General features: G+C 39.8%; 1 protein-coding gene across 10 annotated transcripts in view; it reads right to left on the reverse strand.

Annotated features, from left to right (window-relative positions):
• Positions 1-16,571, reverse strand: part of EPHA5 (EPH receptor A5) — a 202,963-nt gene that overhangs the window by 184,426 nt on the left and 1,966 nt on the right. For all 10 annotated transcript variants that reach the window (XM_027676979.1, XM_027676978.1, XM_027676976.1 and 7 more), the window contains exon 2: positions 3,090-3,154. In XM_027676979.1, coding sequence (XP_027532780.1) covers positions 3,090-3,154 — 65 coding nt within the window. The remainder of the gene's footprint in view (positions 1-3,089; positions 3,155-16,571) is intronic.

The raw sequence follows: 16,571 nt of genomic DNA on the forward strand, positions 1-16,571 counted from the left end.
ATGCAATGTCTTGAAGCTTTAATACACAAAAATTAACATGGCACACAGCTACAAAAAATGTTTAGACTATGACACCTACAAAAGATCTGCCAAAATCAAGTTCATTTGGCTTGCCTACACCTCTTATCCCAATTCTTTTGGTGGAGTTTTCTGTAGGGCTTTGTTTGCTTGTTTTAAATATGGAAATCTTTTTTTTGAAAACCTACCAGCTTGAGCCTTTGTGATACACAGATAACTTCTCCCAAGCACTCCCATACAATGACAAAGACTAAACACTTGCCTTCTTTAACAGCAGCTGTGCTTCTGGTATCATCTCCTACTTCTATCAGATGTGGTTCTAGAAAAAATACTAAGTTCCATTAAGATTCATAATAAAAATCAAGTGGAGAAGCAGGAATACTGGAAGACTCAAAGCCTGCTTCAAAAGCACCTTCATATACCAACGTATCTTCAGTTGGACCTATATTACCACTGAAATTGCTACCAAGTACTTGGAATTAGATTGGATTAGACTCTAAGGATACTGCTCGTAGCAATAATAAAACACAATGCATCAAAAAGCTTACTTCAGCACATAGTTTGTATCTACACTTTGTGGTGTTGCAAAGTGTGATACATCATGACATTTCTGCTCCTTTACTTGATGGGGAACTGTGCGGGCAGATACATGGACCTTGAAAATTTTCCCTAGGAGGACATCCTCAGATAACAAATTTATATGAGAATGACTCAAAAAACACGAGAATGCCTATGTCTGATCTCAGTTAAAGCTCTCTCCTTGTCCAGATTCAATCCTGAAGCAAGAGCTAATTAAAATATTTATATTAGGTAGATATTTTAAAAAAAAATTAAGCCAAGAGTGTATAACTGCAGCACAGCTGATTGCAGAGCAGATATGGCAGTTAGAGAAGCAAGTCTGGGAAGACCTTTTTTAGTGCTTGTAAAATACTTCAAATACATTGCAAAAAAAAAGAGACAAGTGGACTAACCTACTAAATTTTTATGATGTCCCATGAAAACAAAGAAGATTAACAAGGGATTTCTAGAAATCTGAAAACCAACTGCCTAATTCACTTTTAAATAAAAAGTAGAAGTCAATCAAGGAAAAAAAATTCTCCCTATTGAGTCAATAACTTTGAATTTGGCATTCATGAGTGTACTTCCAGGTGGTCTTTGGAAACTGAGCTTGTAAATACAGAAAGTTTTCCACAAATAATGAAAAGATACAACTGAGGCTTATGCATAGGACAGTTAGCTTTTCATTTACTCATCTACACATACAGACTCAGAAGTACTCTGAATTCCTCAGGTTTAGCTATTTGTCTACTGATATTCCTGTAAGGGCATTGGGATATACAGCAACTGTTCTTTATACCATAGGAAAAACACCAAGAGATGTGCAAAAAGGAAAAACATCATACATTAAGAAGTGGACATTGGGATCTTTATGGTGTGCCATGGCACTAAAATATTGCTCTGCCAGTATATCTGCCACTGGTTAATTTGATGCCCACACAAGAAAGGAGAGCAAGTTTTGTTCTCAGTTTTAAATCAATAGATAAAAAAAGTTATAGACTAACTGCAACAGGATTAGATCTTGAATTGATTTGAAAATAAAATCGGCTTCCTGTGTAGCTTTTACATTCCCACTGTAATCGGTGTCTGTAAACATGCAGCTTGTCTGAGTGAGGCTGCCATTTCTACAACCTTTCATTCACACAGAATATAAGGAAAATCAGATTTTAATTTACTGTGATATACATATATATATGCAGAGTTGGCTGAATTTTATATACACAATCCCACCATTTTTATGACAATCTAACTGGAGTCCAAGACAATTCTGCAGCCTGTTTCAGGTGACTAAAACTCTGGAATAACACATTCCTGAGAGTTGTTCTATTGGAGGGCTCAGTTGTGCAGCATTTCTGACTTAGGATGCTTTCTCACCTCACACAGTGATCATGGCTTTCAGGAACTGGCAGGAATACCCAGCCAGTGGTACCCAGATGCAGAAGCCAACCTTTCAAGACTACCAAAGCTGCGTTACAGTACAGCGTCAAGGATGCCCCAAACGAGAGACTAAAACTCACAGCAAAGACTACTCACATGATGCAGTCAGGTCAAGCAGACACACTGAAGGGTATTAATGCACCTGAACTCCAGCATTAAGGTATCAAATTAGGAGGCCGGGTTCTTCCAGTTACAAAATCACAGAATGAGTAAGGTTGGAAGGGACCACAGTGGATCATCTGGTCCAACGACCCTGCTCAAGCAGGGCACATGGCACAGAATTGCATTCAGACAGTTCTTGAATATCTCCAGGGAGGGAGACTTCACAACATCTCTGGGCAATCTGTTCCAGTGCGCGGTCACTTGCACAGTAAAGAAGTTCTTCCTCATGTTCAGGTGGAACTTCCTGTGCAACAGTTTCTGCCCATTGCCTCGTCCTATTGCTTGGCACCACTGAGAAGAGCCTGGCTCCATCCTCACATCACCCTCCCTTCAGATACTTACAGACACTGATGAGGTCCCCTCTCAGCCATCACTTCTCAAGGCTGAACAGTTCTTAGTAGAGGTAATGGCAAGGGACAGAGGTTCTTCAAGGGGCTTAAAACTCAACTCCTGTTCCAGTGTTATCAGCTCCCAGAGTTTTCTCATGATTCTGAGACGTAATTGTGAACAGCCTCGTTCATTTAATACAGCAGTGTTCCAGACCCTGTGTTTCAGAAGAAAACTTCCAGAAATTGTGTTCCACATTTACCCCAAAGGCTCAAGAGAAGGAGCAAGAATTTATAATTTAAAAGAAATTTAAATAACCTCACGGATTTTCTTGGGGAGGGGAGGAGTGAGGTTGTTGACTCATGATCGTTTTTTTAGTACTTGTGGCTGGCTCTGCTACATAAATAAATCAATCCCCTAGCCACACAGCTCCATTTTTCCAGTCACAGCTTGTTGTTTTACTTATTTTTTTCCCTCCATTGCCGACAGATCACTCCAGGGAGTTTCTAAACCCAGTAGTCTACTTTCCGAATGGAAACTATTAGTATAATTTGTGAGAGAGAAAGCAAACAACAACACAGACTTACCCCGTTTTTTGGGTAGGCTATCCATCCTAGATCTCCCATTACTGTACGTGAGTCCAGTAAATTCACTGAAAATAAGAGAAAAAAAAACTGTTAAGGAAGATGGACAGATTACAAACTCCAGTAGATATTTCATGGTATGGGTGACTATGGCTAACAGATTGTTTCTAATTAACCAAGGAAACTGGATTTTTGTAAAGCAGAATAACAATAGCTCCTCTAACAATGAGGTCATACACTGAAGACAATTCTATGCATGCATTAGTTTATCTGACACTGAAAGCAAGCTGCAAATGCACTGAAATTCTGTAAAAACTAGATCCTTTACATTCTTAGGATCTGATCTCTTGGAGGGAATAAATACATAATACACACAATGTGTTTATGTGCATACATCAGACATACAGTATATAGGCATAAATATATGCTCACAAATATCTTTGCATATTTATACATACATTTCTTCTAAGGTGGCACGTGTTTTTACCATAATCAGGCCTTTAGGACAAAAACAAAACCAGAAACAACATGCAGAGTTCCCTGATTATCATGAATTAATTTTTAAAGTATTTTATATTCAAGTATTAGAGTATTAATCTTATCAAGAATCTATTCTTTTCTCCCTCTTCCACATTTTTCCCTCCAGTCTTTGACATCCTCATTATAAGATATCCAAAGGATCTTTTTTCTCTCACACACAAAAATTCGTAGTAGCTTTGTTGAGTCACATAAGCAAACAACAATTTGCATTAAACAGCAAAAAAAACCCCCTTTTCCCAAGCTTATAACATTTTCCCCCTCGTATTACCTGAAATACTGAGTAAGAAGTGTGAAGTAATTAAATCTACACACGCTTAACTCAGCTAAGAAAAACTGTAGCAGCGTCTGGTGCTGAGCTTCCACCTCCTGTACCCAGGGCTTTAAATCTACTAGTTAAAAGCTTGTCTTTGAATCATCAACTGTCATCCAAAATCTCAACCTAGGAGCAACTTTCTTCTACCTTAAAAGCACACTTCCTCCTCACTGGATTACAACACCCTCTTCTATGAGTATATTTGTCTGCCTAATACTTCACTTTTTGCTCTCGTGTCCTTCCTGAAAAGGATGTGATTTCCCTGGGTCTTCAACCCCTGACCTCCACCCTATGTACTCCTTAAAAGTCCCACTGGAAGTTTTGGTAATTGGACTTTCAAGATTTTCTAGCCTGTGATTACCTAGACCAAGAACAAGCTTGAAATGGGTGGAGGAGGCTTTGTGCTCACTCTTTCAGAAGTGCAACCGTGTAAGTATTTAAAGACTGCTGAAGAAGAGAAACAAACAGGTTGCATGCACAAGTATGAAGTATGCAAGTATCATAACCCTCAGGATTATACCATTTATAGAGTCATAGTAAGAAAACCCAGAAGTACACTATACTACATAGCATGCTCCTTTAAAATCTTAAGCAACACTTAAAAACAAATTAAGATTAAAAAACTGATTTATTTTGAAAAAAATAAAGTTCTCCAAATCAGTTTGGTCTTTATCACTGTACTGCACTGAAGGCTGACTACTGTAGCCCCTGGTACACAAAACCAGGCCAAAACACAAAAATACAACACTGAGGTGGAAAAAAAAAAACCAGTTCTCAGCTCTGGCAAACACTTATCTTAAAAAAGATTTGCCTATCCGGATATTTTCACAATGTATGCAAGTATTAATACAGGACACTGTCACAGGGGATATATGTTCTGCCTGGTCAGCTGTATTTTCCTGATGTTGAACAAAATACATTTGGTAACTCAGGGTTTTCATTCCTAGATTGCCTTCTCCTGCCAAAAGAGAGAACAGTTTGCAAGCTGTCAATGCTACCAAACTACAGTACATGTGGTGGAAGCAATACTCAGAGACTACAATGAATTATATTCACAGTAAGTAAACATACAATTAGGTGGCTTTCCACTCAACAGTCTATGCAAAATAAATGTATTGCTAACATCTACCACCAGATATGTCACCCAGTGATGACCACTCTTTCCCCTCCTGAAGTCTTCAGGTAAAATGGTTGTTAATTTCTCCTGCTCTAGCTGAAGTCAAGCACTAGTATCCAAGTGCTCCTGAACTACACTTCATTTTCTTTTCAATGGGATACAAAGACTGACCTTAAAATATTCTTCAAAATAAGACACAAATAAATAACATGTCCCATATTATAAATGTACACTGTTTTAAAATGCAAGAGACAGGAGTGCAATGGCAAAAATGGCGGGTTTACTCAAATTCCTTCTATTACAATCACTGTAATTAAACTGTGCAGAACAGTATATTCTTGTTCTTAGGTTGCAATGGATGCAAAACAAGTATTGATCTACATTGTACAACTTAATTAAAATTTGTCCTGGAGATGCTACTAATGAATGTAATTAGATGCTGTGTTTGATGTCACAAGCTTCTTCATGACATGCTAATTAAGGAAAAAAGCAGAAAAATGCTTTATTCAAATATCAGATCATAAAAAGAACATGATACAACTAAATATTGTATTATCTTACTATCAATGACAATTTTTAAATTGCTGTTATTAACTTCAATTTCAAAATAATTTTCTGCATATGAAAAGATAATACAACCCATTCAACGCTAAGTCAAGTCAGTGGGAATTTTCCAACCAGTGAGTCAGCTAGCAGAGTTGAATATTAAATCCCCAGTTAGAAAAGACTCACTTCCTCTCTCATTTTAGAAGCATTCTGCATAGAGTAAAATACATAGGATGGAATACACCTTTTGACAGGTACCATGCAATAACTCAAAACTCACATGCCAGGAAGACAAAAGTGACAAGTGACTTTAAGCTGTCACTGTATCTGGGCTTCTCTGGAGATCAGAGGGGCACCCAGCTCATCTCAGACAACTCTGAGGGGCTGCTAAGGCACAGCAGACACTGACTGCCACATGAGCATCTGTCCAGGACTGCTTTCACAGTATATCATCTAAAACACTGCACTGCATCGATCTGCTCTGATGAACATATTTAGCTAGTTAAATTGCCTGCAAGGACAGAAATTTTTTGCTTTGAAGAGCCCCAAATTTCTAGTATAAACACATATTATCATTTGCTCCATCTGGATACAAGGTGTCTGCATCTCCCCCATCAGCATCCTACCCAATCATTTCCAGTGCATCTGAGCTTTACTTCCATCATTTCCACATCACAACCCCACCCTGATGCAGCCCTGAACCAGGCCAGGGCCCAGAAACCCCTCTCCAAGGGGATGGCTCCTCCAACAGCCCAGCTGCAAGAGTTCCCCATTGAGATGGTGCTACCAACACTCTGGGAATGCTTCCTCAGGCAGCCTTCCCTTCCTGCACTGCCAGAGAGGTCACCAGCACAGTCCTGCTGCACAAGCCCATACAGGCTCAGCACCATCTCTCTTCCCATCACCTTCCAGATTGGCTGGAACATTAATTTTGCTCAAATAGTTTTCATCAAAACACTGCAGATTGGCCAGGCTGGGAAAGAAACAGTGGGAAAAGCAGCAGGTAAAGAAGCCACCTCAAACAGAGGAAAACATTTTAGCAGAGACTTTATGGAAGGACTGCCACCATTCCAAACAGATGCCTCTAAACTCACCATGTGGCTACCAGGGAAGGGATGAAGCCTTTTTGCACCTGAATAAAAACCCCTGAAATCGTGTTTCATTTGACCAACAGCAAGACTCAGAAAGAGACCAGAGATCTCCTACAGAGCAGCAAAACCAGTTCCTCCCCATTCAACCTGTGATCACTGTTAGCATGTATTTGGCTGGGGCTGTCTAATAACCAAATAATGCAAACACCCAGGACATTGCAGGAGGTAATTCAGGAACACATCCAACTATGTGCATAAGGATTCCATATTTCAAAAGGTCTAGTGCCAGCTCCTGTACAGCCTGGGACTCCTGGACTACCTCCAACACTCTCTACTCCACAGGCATAACCCAGAGCTGTACTCAGGAGCACCTGGGATACAGGAGAGCATACCTTGTTGAAAAAAAAAAAATCTCTTCAGAAATCGCTAGCAACTCTGCTTAGCCCATGATCTTAAAAGCCTCCAAAATAACAGAACTCATTTATTCCCACTTCCTTTCTCCTCAACACCAGCTAGCTATTTATCAACAAACAAGCAAGAAACCTTCGACCCCATAAGCATACACTTAGCACCTGTATCTTTGCCAGCAGACTTGGAAGAGGCACATACATTCAAAAATATTTTTTGCTCATCTCCACCATCAGTGCATCCATCCCACAAGCCCTAATTATTTCTAATGCTCAGTCAAGGGGAACACAAAACCACACAGATCTATATCATCATTAACTTCCATGCCTTCAGGGTAGGATAAATGATGATTAAGTCTAAAGTCATACCACAGCCCTTCTTTTTTCTTTTTTTTTTTCTTTTTTTTTTAATACAGAATAATAGCCTGGGGAGCTTGCATACACTCTTGTTCTCAGACAGGCTGGTTACTACAGGTGAGCAATCAAGATAGAATAAAACCAGAAGTGATCTAAACCTTTGCCCTGAACTCTAGCTGGTGAATTAACAGCGGCTTTTCACTCAGGAATCTTTGTCAGGGAGCCTGGATTTGGGTTTTTACTCAAATGTCTTTGTCATGTTCATATAGCCAGCATTTATCAGCTTCACCATGGCTACACAGGGACTGTGGCTGGAAGGAAGCACATGAAATCCAGGGCTGATGGCATTCAGCATTCACCTAAAGCAACATTGCTGCCCACACAGCAGAGCTCCCCATCTGACACAGCCACCTAAAACAGTGCCATGTGGCAGCATTAGCTTGCCCAGGTGAAAGCAGGACAGGCCTGTCATGATGGTACACTGCCTGAAGTAGAAGCCACTGATTCATGGATTTTTTTGATCACACCATTGAAGAGAGATGGCTCCTCTGGCTCTGGACTGGAGCAGGATCAGCTGGAGCGTCTTTTTTCTTCACTCCAATTTCAAGTGGGGAAAAAAAAACCAAGCTAAAAAACAAAAATCCCCCACCAACAGGCTAGAACACTGAGTACTTCTGATCCTACCAGCCATACATCCTCTTGCTATTTCAGTATCTAAAGATCTTCCAGAAAAACCTTCGCTGCTTACACCAGGGCTAAGTCTATACAGGCATACAAAAGACTGAACTCTTCTGGGTTACCGTGGTCTTTGAGCTGTTTTCCAATAAATCCTTATACACTGGAGTAATCCTGCTCTTCAGCAGTACCATTTGCAAGATAAGGTTTACCACAGAGCATTCCCTACCAAAGTATATCCTGACTAACAGCTCTAGAATAAGTAAAATAGTCAGAATAGCAAAAGCTGATGGAGTTTGTGTCATGAAGCTCTAAAGCCAAAAGAATATTTTTTTTTATTTCACTGAAATACACTTAAAACAGGAGGAAGAGAACATCCTCTTTGACCAAATCAATACCCTAAAACTACAGGTTTCATCATAAAATGAACAGAAGCAAAGAAACATTCCTTAAAGCCTGCATAAATATTTGAAAACATCATATGATTTCTAAAGTAGCACATTTCTAAAGAATAACGCTTTAATAAACATGTTTTGTTTTAAATAACTGAAGGAAAACTGTGCTTTAATACGCTTATTACAGATTGAACAGGAATCTGAACATTATTTTGGGTAGCCCAAGTCTAAGGTCCTATAAGAAAGAAGGTGTGAGTCAAGTGCTCCTACATCATCCTTCAGGCTGCTCCTGCAGCTCCTGCCCCCTTTGCATAGCACTCCACAGGACGTGGCCATCCACAGAAAGGTTGGAGCTACATCACGGTAGCCCCTGCTCTGACCCAACATTCAGAGCTTCTGGAATACTCATAGGAATACTCACACGCTGACAACTAACCATGATGTGAAACCTCTGCTGGATGGAGGTCAAGGTGCACAACATAATGCGACAGCAGTTTTTTGCACTTCATCAGAACATCTCCTGAATAGCATCACCAACTTTTCATCAAGATTGATGTCTTTGCTTTTCTTTTCCTCTACTCAATGAGGGGGTATAGCTGCCAACACACCATTAACAGAGCTGTTTTCTCCTTTCACTGCATATCTCCCCATCCTTTCTCCAGCACTCCCGGAGTTCACAGCACTACCAAGACACACCGACTGCAGAGGAATCTTCATCATCATCATGAGTCAAAGTTTTCCTGCTTCATAAATCTTGACTGGTTTTATTGCAGTATTGTTGCCACTCATTTTCCAACTGTTTTCCCTGTTGTATTTTCCTTCCAAGTATTTCTTCAAAAAGTATACATCCAAGGCACTCCAACAAGTGACAGTCAAAAATAACCAAAGAAAGCATAAACAAATGAAAAAAAACCTCTTGAAAGAAATCAAAGTCATCAGGGAACAGATGTTTTGAATTAATTAGATACACTGAGTTGGGACAAAACACACACTGGCAAGAACCTCTGAAATATTTCCATCAGTGGAAACAAGCTACAGCAGAGTGCAAGTTGTAGCAGTACCTATTATTTATAGCCCACTGGAGGAAGAAAGTATACACTACTTAATGAACTTGCAAACTAATATTAACTGCAGATTTATATTTTATTATGTTGGCTTCATTCTGCTCCAAGTTATCATGATTCTCTTTTATAGCAGGAGCCAAAACGTTAGAATCTGCATCACAGATTCATAGGTTTTTAAGGCCAGATGGACAACGGCAATCATAACATCAGCCAGAGAATTTTATCCAGTAATTTCTGCATTACATCTGTAATTTGCTTGAACCCAGTTTACGAGGGTATGAAACTGCCCTTTGACAAAGTTCCTCAGGTTGGCTGCACTCTTCCCGCAGGCACAGAACCAGCTGTAGCACCAAGGAGCAAGACGAAAAGCTCTTTTGATAACCAGACCCACTAAAACAAACAGGAAACTGCTGATTTTTTCCTTACAAAGATTTGCAGTCAAAACAAGAGACAGTTATTTGTTCTACCCACCATACATAACTTAAAAGCAGAAGTGGTTAGGTTAGCTTTAAAAAATCCAGTATAGTTTACTTTTCTTTAATGGTAAACACTCCCATTTCCACCAAAATCACCATTTAATTGAAAAGGATTTATTCACTGTGAAGAAAGTCAATAAAATGCTTCCAGTCTCACTCATAAGATTTGCTAGAAAAAAAACACTGCATCAGCACAACGGTGGATCTCTGAGCTGGCTGCAGCACTAATCTTTCGGGGTAGCCAGTTTGGCAAGCATCACTCTACCTCTAAGAAGGAAAAAGAAGCTTCCACTTAAGACAACATACAACCAGCACCTGCAACATGACAACTAGCCTCCATGGAGAAACTAAATACCAGTGCTGTTCTGCAGACCAGGATCTCCAACCACTGTCAAGACATCTACAAACCACTGAAGGAGGCAAACACTGTCTTCAAGAAGAAGGCAGTTTCTTCAAAACCCTACTTAAAGCAAGCACCTTATTAAGCACACACGAAGTCGAGCCATAACATCCCAACAGCTTCTCAATACAATCAAAACACCTGCTGGCAGGGTTGAGATGAAATCTCACCTTCTTCCCTAAATTAACAACTAGAAACAATATGGTCTCTATGGTCTCTGTCCCTAAGAGGTATCCTAAAAGACATGGAGTTCAAATTCTGTTATACATATAACTAAACTGAAGAAAAGGAAAGAAACTTGGCATAGACACATCCAAACCTGTCAAGACTGTCAGCTTTCACTACCAGTGGACTTGTAAGACCTCACTGTCCACCACCAATAAAGTCTTCCTGTTGACAATAATAACTACTCTGCTGCCACAGAATTCACTCAAGTAGAAAAAAAAAGGAACTGACATAATGCTTAGAAAGCATTTGGGAGAAAAAAAATGTTTTTAAGATGATCTATTGGCTTTTCAAGGAGGTTGACAGTTTATCCCTTCTATTTCTGTTGAGGAAAGAGGGTGGAGGTTGCTAGTGGGAACAGCACATTGTACATATTTTAGTAAGAACTTGCTTGTGAATATTACTAAAGCGAAGATGGATAAACCAAAACAACTGGGGTCTTTTAGAACTTAACTTACAAAGCAAGTATGGAGATAATTTCCCCAAGTAGTTCCACTGGTTTGGGACACGCAGAACAGTTTAAAAAGTCATACAAGTCCACTCAGAAACATGAAGAAATACTCATAACTGATACTGAACAATGCATTTCCTCTCATATGTTCCTCTATCCCCTCAGAGAATTACAAAGTTCAAACTGGCTGTTCTCACCTCTTTGTAACATGAAGTGATCTGGGTTAGAGAACCCAGTAGTTAATACCTTGGCAAGACACTTCAGTACTGCCCCCTGCACCAAAATGACTTAGCTAACATGAAAGCCTGCAATTCCAGGGTTCTGTCCTCTCTCCTGCGGGTTCAATAACCTGCTACACAACCACCTAAACCTAGAATTTCTCAACCCTTGCAGGGTACTGTTTCCTCTCAATGCACACCCCCAAGGCACAATTGGCTGAACTGATGTTCAGGAGCTTGCCAGGGGGAAGACAAGGGACAGGAATCACCTTCTGCCCTTAGGGATGCCAGATCAGCTCATATAGGTATTCCAGGATCTGCTGTGATAGTACATGCTATACCACCTCCTCCAGGAGGCATCTCTCATCCTTCCAGCTAGTGGTCACTTAAGCAGCTCTACCTGGTCAAAGTCCTCCTAACATACCGACTGCACAACTCAAACACCAGGGAAGAGGGAGAGAAAAGGAGGGCATTTTCCCACCACCAACATCTCCAGTGAGACAGCATGCACTGAATACTCCCATGGTAATTTTTCTGGCTCAAAGCATCATCAGCCCCCTTTGCAAAGCAGCAGCGGGAAGGCTGTGCTCATACACACAGCCCAGGGCAGCTTGCAGGTCCCAGCTCCCTTGTCCACAGGAGGCAATATGATGCTAGACCTCTGCAAACAGCCACCCATCACCAACCACAGCCAGAAGCCAAGTGCTGTGAATTGCAGTGCTTACATCTCCTGACTGTCCCCTCACAACTAGCTTCCTTGCAGTAGATGGGGATAATTGCTTTCCACTTCCAAGAGGATAAGCGAGTTAAACCTTCAGAGAGGTTCAGATAATGCACTGACCAAAGCCATAGCAAATACCAAAACTGAGACTGTAAGAGATATAATAGGTCAGAGAGACAACTAAAAGGGTAACAAATCCCTAGAGACACCTAAGCTACTGAAGGCCAGTGCTCAAGTTTGCCAATACAGCTGGCTGTGAAAGCAACTGGGGCAGCAATTTCTTTCACCTCAGCAAAACCTGTCACCTTGATGTCCAACTAGTCACAGAGCAGACTGGGGAACAGGCATGATGTGAACACAAAGAACGGATCCATCTCTCCATTCTGCCTGTGCCAAAAAAAAACCCCAGGTACGTCTTAAGAACAAAATATATTTTCAAAGGAGAAAGGGATTCTCTAGTAACTTTTAAAATACGCAGCAATTTTTCTAGCAGAGATCAAAGAAAATCAGTTTAGTGAAGAGTAAGGTATAAAAAAATTGTTCACTTCAGTGCAATCATTAACACAGTATTTCTGCAACATTCTCTGAGTTAAGAAAAGATGTACCTAGTTCAAGTCCATCCTGGTTGAAATGAGACTCTCTCTCTCACCAGCACTTAGGGTCATTGAGAAAGGTGCACTTGTGACAGATTTCAATTCTATGTTTAGATGTTGTACTAAAAGAACGAGATTTATTTTTTTTTAAACCTTTTTATTGGACAGTAGGTTGAGTATCTGCTGAAGAGCTGCACTGAATATGCTTCCTTCACAGAAGCAAGCACTTAACTAAAAAATTCAGTGCTTCTACAAAGTGACCAATCCTTGTGTGTTCAGGGTTTCTACATCTCATTTTGCCCTTATACCACATACAGATTTCAATTTATTTCCTAAGGAGGAAGTGAGAATATTTTTTAAAATTGCCAAAAAAGTTTGTTTTCTTATTATTTTGAGGCAGGGTTTCATTTCCCTAACATTCCGGAGCAATGCTTAAAGCTTGTCTCTATTCCAGAATATACATACGGGCACACTTACAGGAATGGACCACTAAAAATGTAGCTCCGAGTCAGAAAGACTGGGGGATCTAAGAGACCCACATCTCAAGACCCTAAAGGAAACAGGGTGCAACATCGTTGCTCAGCTGAGCTAACTCAGCTGGACTTTCCCGGGTCAAATGCTATGTGCTTGCTCAGCATGTGCTGGAAACCAGGATTCCGGCAGAAGCAGCATGGGAATCCTTGGAACAATAAGCGTAAAACCAGCAAGATCAGAGCACAAGGCACCACATAATAAACTGTCCCACCTTTGCAATTTCTGCTAGATTTTGTGAAATCCTGCTCTCACCGTGATGCCCACTGCCCCCCCCCTTCATAATCCTGCTGCAAAACACCATGTATTTTTTAGTGCAAAGAATAAATGCTTCTTCATGGGCAAGATTCTGTTTTCTTATTTAAACGAAAGAGAACAGCAGACCAAGTGACGTAATGGTGGGAGAGTTAACAGTGGAGGGGGAAGAAACTGTCACGCAAACCTACTAACTCTTCCCTTCCTCCCATGGTACCTGCCAGTTTACTCATCTGTATATTGATGTGCAAATAGCTGCTTTATGTATCACATTACATTGTCAACATTTACCATATTATAAGCAGACAGTCGGTTACTGTTTCTTGCCTGTCTTCTAGTATTTATCACAATTTTTAAGATAAGCTTTAAAAGGGAATAGGCACTATCTTGGAGTCAATCTTTGCTATTGTTTATTTCCCTTTTTTTAAACATGTGTCATTAGGCAGCAATGCTTTTAGTCATAGACTTAAAAGTGCTGAGTTTCAAATGTTGTTTTACTGTCAAAAGGATAGCAGTTCCATTTTAAAGCCATGATTGAGTCATTCTAAACCTCTTGAAAAGCCATACATCACACACAAGACAGATCCCAAAAAGACCATTAGACATGAGCTGTCCTTCCTCATACCAGTAATTCCACTGCAGTAAATTTTAAAGTTAATGGGATTACTCCAGTGAGTAAAATAAACACATGACACTGAGGCTATGCTCTGCTGTCACGGGAAGCACACAGGGAACTATTCCAACACACCAAATAAAGAACTGATAACTCCTTAAAGCCTCCTTAAAGAACTGTGAGCCCACTGATATGCGTCCAGACTTACCTGTTCTGCATACACAAGGTATAGGCATGCCAGCAGCACTTAAGACCCACAGAATTACACAAAACGCTACCCGTGTGAATGCACGACACACTAAGCCAAGCTACTAAGAGCAACCTAATAATCAGAATGTTCTGATCATGTGTATTTTTACCCAAAGCATTAGACTAATTGAAATACATTGATATGAAAATTAAGCCTATTTTCACACCTGCTTCTACTACATAAAAAAAAAACTTCCTGAAAAAGACTTCATTCACTGATTAAAGATAAACATTGTGATGTTATACCTAAATACGCATTTATCCAGTGTGCCATGACACAGAAATTATATGCCACTACGAAACAACACACACACAAGTCAACACACTGAGAACAGGTAGGCTCATTTCAAGCTCTGGCATGAGTAATTTGCAAATTACAATCTTTCTTTATTTTTGCCAGCACCAGACCCACCCCTTTAATTGTACTAATTTATTCATTCATTCAAATGAAAAATGATACACTAAGATAAAGCGAGCTTCAAAAAGCCCTAGAAGAATTAAGAGAGAAAGGACCAAATGCAGGAGTTCGTTACAAAAAGAACGTCCCTCTAGTCTTAAAACAAATTCAACACATTACAAAGACCCATTTTGTGTTTCTCACCTTTGTCTAAATAAGTCAATGTCATTCTTTAAAACGGCATTTCTTTTGATTTGCTTAACAGTACACTTCATTGTTAAGCACTGCCTCATCAACACTTCTGCTGAAAAGCCCTAAAATGAAATATACTTTGTATTTAATTACAATTATACAAATATGTTGTGGAGATACTTTGTTATAAGCAATCAGATATAACGTACTCCATTATTTTAATAATTTGCCCACATTACACTTTTTAAGGTCATCTGAGTGACGACCAAACACAATCTGCAAGCCACTCCAAATACACAGGCGATGTGTAACAAATCATATGGTTTAGGGTGAAGGGGGGAGTCTTTAAACAAATCCTTCATTCATTGTGTTTCACATAAATAATTTACATAAGCCACTTCCCAAACCCTAGTACTTACAACAGAAAGATTTAAAACACATGCATTTTTAAACTAAAGGCAGTGCAGGAAGCCCAGTCGCGTATTGCAGGGCTGCCTCTCACACCCTATTATGATAGGGAATGCATTTTAAAATAATAATGCACTTCTGGAATACCAGCACTTCACAAAATTGTGCTATACTTTCAGTGTACTCTTTGGAATATTTTCTTTCTGATGAATTTCTGAATTTGTAATTGTAGTCAAAGAAAAAAAGGAAATATCTGCCTCTAATCAATGAACTTTGCTAAAGGGTTAAAAATAACAGCTAAATAACACTTGAAAATGCATGAAATAGCACTGAGCCTTCATCCGTCACTAAATATTTTGCTTTTAACATATAAACTGAGGAAAGGTGATTAAAATAAAATCTGTATTATGTAGCTATTCCAGAATAATCTGGAGAAAAAAATTAATTCAGTTTTCCCAATGTATATCCTTCAATACATTACTGAAAATATCTATGAAGGTGACCAGGTTTGTGATACAGGCTGGGCTCTCAATACTTCTCCATAAAAATGGCAGGAGTTTCTGAAACTCAGTGGCCCTTGCAAAAAGCTATTTCCATGCTCAGGAACTAAAACACTGAACTAGCTTTACCCCCCCCCTCAAATCTTAACCTAGATTTTTAAAGCATTTTCCCCTAAGTGTTCGTCTACTAGAGGGTAAAACAGAACATCACATACTGTGAACTGTTAACTGCATATATCTTATCCCATGAAGTCACTGTGGATTACAGTAAGATTTAGAGAAACAAAAAATGTGATTCAGGGCTTCAGAAAAAAATAATTCTGAGAATTTATCGTCCTCTATACAACTACACACTCATTATATACCTACACAGCACAGGGTATTGGCTAGTTGTTTAACCACGGTGAATAGAATGAATGATAACAAAAAAAAAGTGCAATACCACCAACTTTTGAAAAAATTATTCACCAGTCTAAGATGGCTACCTCCATCTGAGCAAAAGTAAGGTTCCTAACCAGCTGAACTAACCCCAGGGGAGAATCTCATCAGAGCCCAGAAGCAGCCAAACTGAACTTCTCAAACGCAAACCAGTGACAAGTGTCAGCGGCACGCAGCTAGGCTGGTGGACATCAGTGTGTGAGGTTTCTCATGCATTGGGCTCCACGTACTGCAGAGTGAGCCGTTCCCAGTCGCGGAGCTGTTCTGTAGCAATTGGCAAAGGAGACATGCTGTGAAGCACTTGTCAAATAAT

This window comes from Neopelma chrysocephalum, unplaced genomic scaffold (assembly GCF_003984885.1).
Source record: "Neopelma chrysocephalum unplaced genomic scaffold, ASM398488v2 Primary Assembly neopelma1_42b, whole genome shotgun sequence".
Classification (NCBI taxonomy): Eukaryota; Metazoa; Chordata; class Aves; order Passeriformes; family Pipridae; genus Neopelma; species Neopelma chrysocephalum.